Below are 13,484 nucleotides of genomic sequence, written 5' to 3'. Positions count from 1 at the left end.
GGTCCTGATCAACAAGACTCGCTGCTCTGGAGTACAGGTCGTGGGAGTCTGAGCTCCTCCCCCGGCCTGAGATGTGACTAGTGCAAGTGGAATCAACCTTGCCTAAGCTAGAGTACCGAACATGCTCAAGAACTGTGTGAGGGTCTCTTGAAGTACAGGGGTGGCTACAGGCACCTCGGGTGCCTGCCCCCCAACTAGAGATACTGGTGGCTCCTCAGTCGCAGCTCGGGCAGGTGCTCTAGCTACACCACGTGCCCCTCCTCGGCCTCTACCCCGGCCCTGGACTCTCGTGGCTCTAGCAAGGGGCGCGGGTGTCTGATTGTCGGATTCAGCAGTGCATGTCCTCACCATCTTTGAAAAAATAGAAATTCAAGATTTAGATTTTGAAGTCAACCAATTCGCACGATAAGGAATCAAAGAAGTGGATTTTTCCTAACAGTTCTGTAGCCTCTCGAAGATAAGTACAAACGTCTCCTTATTGATCTGCAAGACTCCACTAAACCTAGTTATGACTCATAACACCTATGAAACTAGAGCTCTGATACTAACTTGTCATGATCCCATTTTTCCACATTAGGATGTCGTGATGGCACCTAGTCTCTAAGACTAGGTAAGCCTAACATATAATAATAACTTAACAGAAATAATCAACAGAAACAATAAAGCAAGACTGAAAAACTCATATAAGCTTCCAAATAGGATCTCAACCACAACTCTCCCAAAACCGGTAGAACTGAGTCATAAGTTCTACAGAGTATTCTAGAATGTCTACTACATCATTGTCTGAATAAGAAATGCAACAGAATGAAAAGATAAGGGAAGGTGACTTTGAGGCCTACGAACGTCGAGCAGGTATACTTTGAAGTCTCCGGATAACAGCCACAATTACACACTAACATCCACCATGGGCAGACATACCTGGCTTTATAAAAAAAGATATGCAGAAGCGTAGTATGAGTACACCACAATAGTACTCAGTAAGTATCAAGCCTAACCTCGGTAGAGTAGTGACGAGACCAGGTCAACACACCTACTAGGACATAATAAACAAAATGAAAACATAATACCGAGAAGTAATGGAAGGCGGAGAAATAAATGATACAAAACAAGTTGATAACATATACTAACGATAGAATGGTACGCATAGATATAACATAAAGGAAGCAATTAAAGAGAAACACAATGGTCAAATATTAACAAAACTGATAAGACAAAGAAGAGTAACAAGAAGCGTTCCACCAATAACTCTTTTCAACATAAGATGCACAACAAGAATCACAACCGAGGTATCGCCTTGTATACAACAAGAATCACAACTGAGGTACCGCCTTGTATTTACATTTCTCAATTTCAATCACAATCTTTTCTTATAACGTCGCGTGAGCCTTACATTTAAATAGTTTTGAAAATATATAGCTACACGCACTTTAGCCCACCTTATGACGTTGTGTGGCTTCAAATAATTCCCTTACTAGCAACATGCACATAAATTCTACTTTATGCCGTTGCATGCACATGAACCTCTATCCTTGTATCGCTACATGCCCATCAATATCATAACATAATAACAACTTGTACCACATGTGCCCATAAGCCACAACGTGCCAAGAATCAACAATATCAATGTTTTCACAACAATAGCACATGGCTCAACCACAATGTATACAAGAATATCAACAATAATAATGAATGTGAATTTCTCAATAAGGAAGATATCTCAACAATTAATAACTTCGCCTCAATGTGATAACGACTTTCACAACTTCAACACCAATAATTCAATAAGAAGATATTTCACATAATAACAACCTCAATTAAAAGTAATTCAACAATTAAGGATGTAACAAGGAAATAAGGAAGGCAATAACTTCAACTAGGCATATAAGAGAAAAATAATAAGTAAGAGGTAGAACAAGTATTAAACAAGTCAAATAAGCCATGTAAGGATAGACTAACATATGTAAGAGTAGGTTAACAATGAGAATTTAAAACATGATAGGACAATTCAATTAAAGGCATGGATGAAGTCTAAATAATCTAAACGAGTCAATTGCCACATGTAACTCATGTACCCACTCGTCACCTTGCGTACACGAATTTCACACAACACAAATAGCACGAACAATCCCAAATCCTAAGGGGTAGTTTCCCACACAAAGTTAGGCAAGATACTTACCTCAACTAGGCAAACTCAACCCTCGAAAATAGCTTTTCCCCTAAAATCTGCCTCCACACGGATTAAATCTAACCAAAATTGACTTAATATTATCAAACAATTCAAGGAAAAACAATTACAATTGATAAAGCTATGATATTTACACTTTTCCCAAAAAGTCAACAAAAGTCAATCTAGGACCCGTCCGGTCAAAACTCGGGTCCAAGGATAGATTCTGACTACCCATAACTCCACGAGTCCATATATATGATTAGTGTCAAAATCCAAGTCCAAATCGACTTTTCAAAACTCAAATTCTTATTTTTCAAAAACTTGACAAAGTTTCCTAATTTTTCCTCTTTGATTCATATAAATTTGATGTTAAATCTAAGATATAATCATGAAATATAGTTGAAAATTGATTAGAATCACTTACCCAATATTTGTAGATAAAAATCCCCTCTCCAAATCGCCTCCTACTGGGTCTAGGGTTCTAAAACGAGAGAATATGTTGAAAAATCCTAACTCCTAGCCCTTTTGATTAGTTGCAGATATCGCAATTGCAACATGGGTTCGCAAAAGCAGCCACTGACAGCCTAAAAGGAGGTCGCAAATGAGACATTGGCTTCACATTTGCGAAGCCTGTCCTCATCGCAAATGCGAATATTTTTTTCGCAAATGCAAACTACCCATTTTCCTAAGCTACTTCGCAATTGCGAGTCAGGTATCGCAAGTATCGCAATTTCGATATTAGAGACCCCCCCTGCTAAGCTCGCAATTGTGAACCTGGTGTTTGCAAATACGACACCAGCTACATCAGCACACCAAATCTTATTTTCCAGTCCAAAACATTCTGAACATGTCTGCAACTCATCTGAGCCCTCGGAGCTCCAAACTAAAGATCCACACAAGTCTAAAAATATCATACAAACTTGCTCGCGTGAGAAAAATACAAAAATAACATCTAGAACTACGAATCGGATACCAAAACGCATGAATTTCAAAGTAAATTTCAAAAACTTTTAGAATTGCAACTAAGTGTTTGAATCCTATCAACTCTCCAAATGATACCAAATTTTGCAGATAATTTCTAAATAGCATAACGGACTTATTCCAAGTCCCAAAATTAAATTTCAAACCCGATAGCTAAAAGTCAACCTGCGGTCAAACTTCTATACTTCAAATTGCCAAATTTCAGCAAAACAACACAAATCAGCTTACGGACTTCCGAATTTGATTTCGGGCATATGTCCAAGTCCAAAATTATAATACAAAGCTATCGGAGCCATCAAAACACCATTCTAGGGTCGTTTTCATAAACTTTAAAGTTTGGTCAATATTTCTAACTAAAGCTTCTAAGTCAAGAACCAAAGGGTCTAAATCAACCCGACTTTCCGAAAAGAAATCAATCAACCCCGTAAGCCATTAAACTATAAGCACACATGTGTGAAGCATCAAAAGAGAAAATGGGGCGCAATTACACAAAATAACCGATCGGGTCGTTACACTTATTTGCTTTAACTCTAGTTTCTACTAAGCCAGCTAGAGTAATTTTATTTGCTTTGAGATACTTTCTCAGTTCTTTCTATTTATATCTCTTATTTATTCTCCTCACATTTCATATTAAACAATTCATGATAAAGTTGTGGATCCCCTATCTATATTAGTGGTTAATTAGTTCTCATTCACACAGTCACCTTCTTCAATCACACTAAATCCACTTCTGGTAGCTACTGTGGTACCCCTCATGTAATTTTATTCTTGAGAAGCTACTATGATTTTTGGGTTCATGCCCATATTGTCCAGCCAAAGGCCCAAAGGCCTAATCCTATTCTTTTTTGTTTTTATTCCTATTCAGAATTGAATTCGGTTTTTATTCCTATGTAGAGTTGGTTTTGGCTTTAAGAGAAAGCACCACTTATTATCTATAAATAGGACAACTTTGGAGAATTGTTCTATGCTCATTGGCACAAGTCTTTGAAAGACTTTAGCACATAAGAGTGGTTTTTGAGAGAGCTTTCATCAAGAGAGAAGAGAGAAGAAAAAGTGTTTATTTTGATGCAGATTTTTGTTCCGACCAGCCAACTTCAAATCATGTTTTCAAATTCGTTAACCATTGGATCGGACTGCAATTTTGTATTAGTATGTGCAAGATCTTGTCTTTGATTTTAATGGTGAAGATCGGATTTGGAGTCTCATAGGATCTGCTTTTGATCCCCGAACAGAAGTTCCATTTTTGTGCTTTTCCTCATTCAATTGATTTGTTGTTGCTCTTGTTGCTATTGTTGCTCCGTGTTTGGCACTTGTTATATAGCCAATTTGGAGAACTTTTGTAATCCTCTTATTATAGTAGTGAAGTTTTCTGAATCTTTGTGATCCCGTGATTTTACCTTCGATTTGAAGGGTTTCCACGTTAAAATTTGATATTCTTTATCTTCTTTACTTTCGGGTTTACCTCTTCCTCGACAAAGCATTATGTAGTGTATCCTATTCCATCTATTGCAGCTTCTGCGCACTTGAGTAAATTCTTGCTCATTAGCATGTGATTGGTCTGGTGGAGCTTCAGTAGTTTGCACTGTGGATTTAGCTTTCTATATCTCATCAACTTTTATCTATACTTGATGTTCCTTTGGTGTAAGGTCTAACATTTTCTTCTAGTATTCTCCCCATGGTTCTCCATTGTTGAACCTTTTTAGTAAGTTTTTTGAAAGTTGTATACTATTGATGACGAATTTGGACTCCAAATTAGTCCAAATTACCTATAATCTTCCTTAAATTTTTGATATTGCTCATTATATTTTTTAACAAATTCCAACCATATCATTGGAAAAACTCTTTTTTGCTTAGGTGTTTTGAATGTTTTATACGATTAGTGACTTTTTTGTTTTTACTAGCATAACTTAATGACTAATTGTTGATAAGTAATATCTATTTGTGGCTTATTTTTGTAGTTCTCTCCTTTTACTACTTACTATATTCTAATTTATAAATTCGAGTATTGGCTGAAACTATGAGGTTTAAGAGACGAATTTAAAGGTATTACTTAATGGTCAATAAAGAAGGTAAAAAACATAGGAGACTAGTTCAAGTTCTATGAGTAAAGAAATATGACTTTTTCGTCATCTAATTCTTAGTGGGGAGAGTCATTCGCTGAATAGATCGATAAATATTAAGAGAAAAACACAGTACTCGATGAAATAATAAGGATACGAACATCACATGATTATTAAAAGTACCTTAAGGCACGAGATTGACCATCAAAGCCTAACGCTTTGCGTACAATTCAAACTAACGATTGTATCTTAGCTTAATATCGACACCTGATTGGATCATGTAGTGCTACAGGTTACAGAGGAATCCATTGGTTTTTTTGATGATTAATGTGGATCTCAAAAACCATTAGGCCCATGTGAAGAACTTGTGGCGATTTTTCAGGAAAAAATTCAAAAATAGCCATATTTATAAGTGGTCATTCAAAAATAGCCACAGTTTCAAAAGTAATCGAAATTTAGCCACTTTTCATGTAAAGATAAATTTGAACGAAAATAATGTTCAAAATCCGGAAAATACTCCAGCATAAGTATACTGGAACTCCAGCATATTATACTGGAGTTCCAGCATAAGTATACTGTAATTCTAGCATAATATACTGGAGTTCCAGCATAAGTATACTGGACTTCCGACATAATATACTGGAGTTTCAGTATAATATACCGGTCCAGCATAATATACTGGAAGTTCATACACAGGTGCACCGATCTCCGGTATATTATGCTGGAACTTTTCGTGTTGCAGCAAAATAGTGGTTATTTTTCAATGACTTTGCAAACGCTAACTATTTTTGAATGACTAGTCCGAAAATTGGCTAGCCGGTGCTATTTTTACGATTTTTCATTCTTGGTGACTTAGTACTCGTTTGTCCATGAAATATTTTTCCTTTTTTTTATGAATTTATTTTTTCAAAAACATATTTATCCATGAAAATTTTAAGTTTTTTGAGATTTTCTGAAAACGAGTTATCAAAAAACCAAAAAGTAATTTTTTTTAATTTTTTGAAGAAAAATAATTTTTACTCACAAAGTGCAATATTTTTTTTAACTGAAATGCATGTCCAAACATATTTTATTTTGGTTAAAATTGAAAGATATTACTTCAACCACGTATAACATTTACAACTGTCTGCCATAGGCGGCTCAATGATATATGTGGCCTAAATCCAAATTTCAGTGATGGTCCCTAAGCTTTTTGTTATAAAACGAATTATATAATTTTTTCGAAGTTTATTTTTCTATCTTTTTGAGATGTAAAATTATTAATAATTTAATTATAAAAAGTTTTAGATGCACAATAATAAAAATATAGAACAAACCTGATTCAACAAATAGATATAACTTGATACATTTTTGCTGCTTCAATATTCTTGATGCAATATCAAAAACTTGAGAACAAACAAAAGAGTTCGCAATTGTATTTTGCTCTTTTATTTTATGAATAGTTTATAAGATAGTTACTCAATGACACTAACACTTGAATTCTAGAGAAGGCCAAACGAATGTAGAATAGTAAAAGTGAATACACACGGATCTTTACACAAATAGATGCCCATTTTTACTGTTTACTTTTCTTAGACGGTATACATAGATTGTACATTGACTATATATGGTTATATACACACATAAATATATAAATATATACAAATACACACACACAGACACACACACACACATATATATATGTCAGTTATTTTTAATTTAAGTAATTATGTGAGCTGCTATTTAGGATAATTCTTCACATACTTTTGCATAGAAAGATTATTATAAAGAGATAAAAAAAAGATTATGGGCCCATTAATAGTGATGTTTATATATAAAAATAAGGCAAGAAGATAAATGTTCACACGTTTAAATAGGGGCGAATCCCAAAATACTACTCTCCTCTACAAAGGTCCAACCTTTCCTTAAAAATTATTTACATTATTTTCCAAAAAAAATACTTAATATTCTTAAAGAAAAATTAATATATGTACCTATAACTGTTAGGAAAATTACTCCCCCGGGCCCAAAGCAGATGCTTTATCTGCTTTACCGTTGAGCCGCCTCCTCCCTGCTCTTTGAACTCTAGAGTCACGCTCAAACAAAAATACCCAAACAAATAACTATAAGACCTCTATACTAGCCATCTATCCTATCTTGCTATATCTCCGGCATTTGCTTTGTCTTTTAACATGGAAAACTGTTCAAAGTATCCAAAATATACTTCCATTTCTGCGTCTCTGCCCTGCTATTTGCAATTGTAAGGTTATTTCTTTCACTCTATTGTCCGTGGTAGTTTGCTGACATCTTCTAAGGTTTCTTTCCATCCAGATGTGGTAGACAGCTGCTGCAAATAGAAATCCAAGTATAGCACCAGTAGGATTCATGTTGTTTACCTTTAGTGAGAGCCATCCAATTTCTGATTCCCATTGACCAATCTGTCTATTAACGCCAACCCATAGTAGCAACTTCTTTCGAATATAGGAAGAGTAGGGACATTCAAAGAACAAGTGGGATTGTGTTTCCATATAGCTATCAATACACAGGACACAAGCTATTGGGACTTGAATGCCCCACCTTGCTAGTCGATCCACATTGGATAATCTCTTGTGAATTGCCATCCAAAGTATGAATTGGTGCTTTTGTACAAGTCTTGGTAAAAGTGTCAGTGATTTTCAATGAACTTTTGGATGATGTGGTACAGAGGCTACATATGCTTTCTTTACGCTGAACTTTTTAGATGAGGCATATGAGTTGAGCACTAACAAGTCTGAAGCTAGTCATTCCTTTGCAACAACTATCTCCTCACTAACCATTTAACTTGCTTTGGTGAATCCGTGGAACTAATGTCCTTACTCTTTATATAGTGATTGTGGATCCATTAGACCCATAATTGATCCTTCTTTTTTGCGATAGCCCATAATAACTTAATGATAGCTGCTTTATTCCAAAGAACAAAGTTGATAAGATTGACGCCTCCAGTGAATTTTGGCTGATAGAACTTGCTCCAAGCAATAGGAGCCATTTTTGCATTTTTATTTGTACCATGTCAGAGGAAGTCTATGCATATGCCATTCACGAAATTGATCACTTTCTTAGAAAAAAGAAATACGTATGTCCAATAAGTTTGCATCTCAAATAAGACACTCTTAATGAGTAGAAGTCTTCCTGCATAAGAGAGAAACTTAGATGTCCAACTTCTGACTCTAGCAACTATTTTGTCTACCAAAAGCATGCATTGACTGATTGTAAGTTTTTTTTTAGGAAAATGGAACTCTTAGGTATTTGAAAGGCATAATCCCAAGTGTGAATTGCATTTCAGATAGTAATTGTTCTCTAAACGCAGTAGGTACACCTGCAATATAAAGAGAACTTTTCTCCGAATTTGCCTCAACTCATGAGACCTGTGAAAAGTGCTCAAAGTCGTTCAACAGTAACTTAATGAAGACAGTGTCAGCTCTACAACAATGTAATAAATCATCAACAAAGCAGATATGCACTATCTCCAATTTAGCAAACATAGGGTGGAAATTAAAATTAGTGTTTAGATTGAGTGTTTTCAGTGATCTATTTAGGTATTCCATAACCAAGACAAATAGGTATCGGGACATAGGTAGGAGGCCCTTCTTGGCAGAAAATTTGGCAGTCAGTCCACTTTTGATTAGTAAAGAGTAACTCACAGTGCTAACACACTCCATAATTTGGTTTACAAACTTTCTGGACATCCCATACTCCAATAATAGCATCCTTAGAGAACTCCACTCAACGGATTCATAAGCTTTCCTAATGTCAAACTTAATCATACATCTTGGTGACACTGATTTTTTGTCATATCCTTTAATTAGCTCATGAGCCAGTATAATATTATCAAGGAAACATCTGCCTTCTATGACTTCTATGAAGGCAGATTGAGAGCGTCCAACCAGATAGTCCACAACTGTTTTAAGTCTTATAGTGAGGATTTTAGATAGGATCTTGTATATTGTAGAACAACATGCAATGGGTCTAAATTCCTCCACATAACTTGAATTAGAAACTTTAGGAATCAGAGTAACAGTAGTGCAGTTGATCTCTTTTAAAAGCTTTCCATTTTCAAAGAATTGTAGAACAACATTGGACAAATCTTCCCCCATTTCAGACCAAAGCTCTTTGAAAATTCAGCAGGGTACCCATCTATCCCAGGTGCTTTATCATTAGGGAGTGATTGGACAACATGAGCAATCTCTTCTCTAGTCCCTAGTGCAAGCAGTTATTGTTGTTGAGCAAGAGTCAAGCAAGGTCCATTTCCAATAATGTTGATATCAATTGCATGTACTTCTGGGGCGACTGTTACAAGTAATTGTTAGAAGATACTTGTGAACTCCTGTTGTATTTGAATTGACTCCTTCAACCTCATATTCTGTTCAGTATAGATACTGGAAACTCTATTTCCTGCTTGTCTGGATCTCATATAAGCATGAAAATACTTGAAATTTGAATCCCCCAAAACTATCCAGGTAGCCCTTGATTTTTGCCTCAAAACCTGCTCCTGAACTGCATCCCCGTTTTCAATAAGAATTAGTGTTGTCTTATTGTCTTCTCTGCTTCTATCAAGAATGGATTGAAATGATCATCGTTTACTTTTGCCTGAATAACCGAAGAGTTTCTTTTAAATAAAAATTCAGTCTACTTTCTATTGAAGAGTATTCCTTTTGTATGCCTTTTTCTGGACTGAGCATTCTTATACATCTTGTGACCCAGAACATGTTGCCCCCAAACTAACTTAACTGCAGCTCGATATTCCTCCAAATGCATCAATATAGTGAGAAGTCTGAATGGCTTTTTGCAAGGTGATCTAGTGATTTCAGTACTCAATAAGACAGGTGAATGATCTAAACAATCTGGAAGCATGTACACTATCTCAATAGCATTATGAATGTGAAACTAGTCTGCATTTTCAAAGGCCCAATCAATAAGACTATAGATTCTGTCATGTGCACTCCTTTTATTACTCCAAGAGAATTGGCATCCTCTTTATGTTAGCTGTCCTATACTAATGTCAATAATGCACTGTTGAAAGTACATCTTGATTGGTGCATTGGAGCCCCATTAATTCTATCATCAGCAGATAAAATAGTATTAAAATCTCCTAGAATCAGCCATGAACCATTTATATTGGCATGTATATTTCTTAGGTGATCCCAGAGAGACACTCCATTTTTGTACTGTATGTAAACCATACACAAACGTTATGTAACTAGAGAAGGAAGAGTTCTTATATTGCACTAAGTAGTGCATCAATTGAGCAGAGGATTCTATCATTGTCACAGATATATTTGCTGCTTTCCAACCCATCCAAATTCTCCCATTTTGAATATGAGCATAGTTATCTATGAATTCCCACTCTATCCCCATTTTCTTCTGAATTTTTATAGCATTGTTCTGCTAAACTTTAGTTTCAAAATATCCCATTAGAACAATTCTACTTTTAATTAAGAAGGACTTGAATTCTCTTTGTTTGAAGGGTTTATTCAATCCTTTAATGTTCCATGCACTAAGGATCATGGGGGAAGGTTAACCTACAGTTGTTCTCCTTTGCTACACTCTGAGCATTATCCTTCTGATTCACTGTCGGTTGTGCTGCTTTGTTTGTGTCCCCTTCTTGGATTCTCAATGGGGAAAACTGGTTCCTTCTTGAGATCTCCTCATAGTTAATATTTTTATGATCCTTTTTGCTAGCATCTCTTTGGGTCACCACAGCTTGTTTCCCTCTGTTGATAACATGTAGCTGCTTAGGTATTTCATGTACTTCAGTAACCTCAATAGTAATCACAACATTTGTGACATCTGTTGTTGTATTCCATTCCCATTTCTCCCTCTTCTTCTTTCTTGTATTGGGCTTCTTCACTTCTGGCAGCTGAACCTCAACTTTGCATTCTCTAGTTAAATGTCCAAAATAATTACAGTCTTGACAAAACCTTGGTTTCTATTCATATTCCACAAACTGCTTCCATATACTGTCGTTCCGGTCATTCAATTAGTAGCTCATTCGGAATGGGTTGTGTGATGTCCATCTATGAGGACACGAGCATAAGAGATTCATTCTCTCACATTGAGTTATAAGCTTATCAGTACATATCGGTTTCCTTAGATAGCTGGTTATTCTATCCAAATTTACTTCAGCCCAACATTGAATAGGAAGACCAGGTAGCATAACCCAAATTTGAATGACACGCAAAGATTCTTTTTCGTGTTTAATATTATGGGCACATTCCTTCAATACCTACCACGGGACGATTATTGAACATATAAGGGTCATTCTGTATGATATGATTTTTATCCTCTATTGACTCGAATGGGAATATAAAATAGTTATGGTCATGAAGAAATACCTTCGGTATTGTCACATCATTCCATACCCCATAAACGAATTTCAGCATCTCTTTGAACGTCGGGTTACCCCTAATGACATATCCAATTAGGGAACACTTCCATCGCTAACATTGTTCCTCAAGCTCTATGGGATTCAGCTTCACCCTTTATAACCAGCGGATAAAAGTTGAGTTGCATCTTTCCTTTAACCACATCATCCATAGTCATTGTGGGAGACCCTGCTAAATATGTGAGCTTCCGCGCTACCATGTTCGTGCCAGTCTTCATTAGGTGGTGATCTTCATATTCTACCATCGTTGGAGCTTGAAGTAGAGGTAAGGTCTGCGTACACACTACCCTCCCCAGACCCCACTTGTGAGATTTTACTAGGTCGTTGTTGTTGGAGCTTCAAGTACCGTAGGTATCTCTGGTAACCAATGTAACTAGTTCAATTTTTGGGAACCCCTGTCTCCAGTATAACCATTCTCACGATGTTATCTGGCATCGTCAACATGTGATTGGAGAGCCTCAATCACTGTAGATGGTGTATGTTAGCAACCCTAGCACCTTCAAATCTCCTCCCTCCCCCGAGCTTTGTCAACCCTTTCTTCAAACATAATTTCAAATTTAAACTACGCTTAACTCCAAAAACTACTTTATTCAAAAATGACAGTTTTTATGTCCAAATGCCTACTTAATTAATTTGAGAACCTCCATTGTGTTGGTTCAAAATAAGTGTCTTTACAATGTTGACACACATTTGGAAAATTATTAATAACACAAGAGTTATTTGATTAAATTATTCTTTATATTTTTCGATTTACATCTTCTTAATTAGACCATATAGATTATTCGTTGGAGCATGGATAGACCCGAAAAAAATAATTAATACTTTTTTAGTATATAAAATGATACTTATTTAGGACCAAATTAGGTACTTGGCTAAAACGAAACTTAATCTGAAACCGAGAGAATAAGGGTAATCACTTTTACGTGGACGCTAAAGAAGCATTTGACCTGGAATTTGGAAATATGCATTTCCCAAATTTGACTTGGGGCACCGATCACCCAGTGGTGGAGTAGTGGGTTCCTGCATTCTGAAGCCTTCCATATGGAGGTCCACTTTTTCTTCTTCTTCCCTACTATATTAAAAGTCTTTGAGTTAAAAGTTAAATTACTAAAATATCCATTAAAAGTTAAAGACTTTTTAATAAGTATATTGAAATAAAAAATATATATATTAATTTGAAGAGTCCTTTCCTGAAAAGGTTGTGTCCTTTCAATTGTTTAACTAACCTTTATAGTTGAAACAACCCTTTCCTTTCAAAATTAATGCCCATTCGTTGGCAACCTAATTATAAGAAGATGCTCTAAAGGATCTGAGCAGCCAACGCATAAGAATAGACGAAGAGAGAAATCAAAGCATTCTTCTTTCTGCCAACTTCTCAGAAGTTCCCTGCCAACGCATACATTTTGGGTGCTCTTTAGATTTTCTTTTTCTTTTTCAAGATATACTTTTTCCAATAAAATATGTGAATTTATATCATTCAATATTATAACTTTTTTGGAGAGACTTCTAAGATCAGTCTTGAGGTCTTATTCAACTGGACAAATTGAAGATAGTATCCTTCATGGTTAGACAATTTAAGCAGCAGCAATTTGTTTCGAACGTCCGTGATGTACAAATTTAGCATTAATTTGCTCTTTTAAACCTTTTTATTTTAAGTCAAAATTCATTGGAGGTTTATATGCCAATCCTCTCAAAGCTTTGGAGAGAGCATTCTCCCTCTCTCTCTCTCTCTCTCTTTTTTGGGCATTCTCCCTCAACAAATGTATTGTTAGTTTGAGTACCCATATGGATTACTAAAGAACTTGATTCTTTATCGTGTTCCTTAAGCGTAAAGTAAATAAGCAATAAAATGAACACAACGATTTTTACGTGGAAA

General features: G+C 35.7%; 1 protein-coding gene across 1 annotated transcript; it reads right to left on the bottom strand.

Annotated features, from left to right (window-relative positions):
- Positions 1-7,391: 7,391 nt before the first annotated feature.
- Positions 7,392-7,808, bottom strand: LOC142175204 (uncharacterized). Its single transcript, XM_075241784.1, has one exon. The coding sequence runs from the start codon at positions 7,806-7,808 to the stop codon at positions 7,392-7,394; it is 417 nt and encodes a 138-aa protein (XP_075097885.1).
- Between the last annotated feature and the right edge of the window lie 5,676 nt (positions 7,809-13,484).

This window comes from Nicotiana tabacum, chromosome 21, assembly GCF_000715075.1.
Source record: "Nicotiana tabacum cultivar K326 chromosome 21, ASM71507v2, whole genome shotgun sequence".
Classification (NCBI taxonomy): Eukaryota; Viridiplantae; Streptophyta; class Magnoliopsida; order Solanales; family Solanaceae; genus Nicotiana; species Nicotiana tabacum.
The sequence above is the reverse complement of the archived record's forward strand: the minus strand, read 5'-3'. Positions and strand labels throughout refer to the sequence as shown.

Coding starts and splice junctions, on each gene's coding strand:
- LOC142175204 (XM_075241784.1), bottom strand. CDS start 7,808: ATGGCAATTCACAAGAGATTATCCAATGTGGATCGACTAGCAAGGTGG.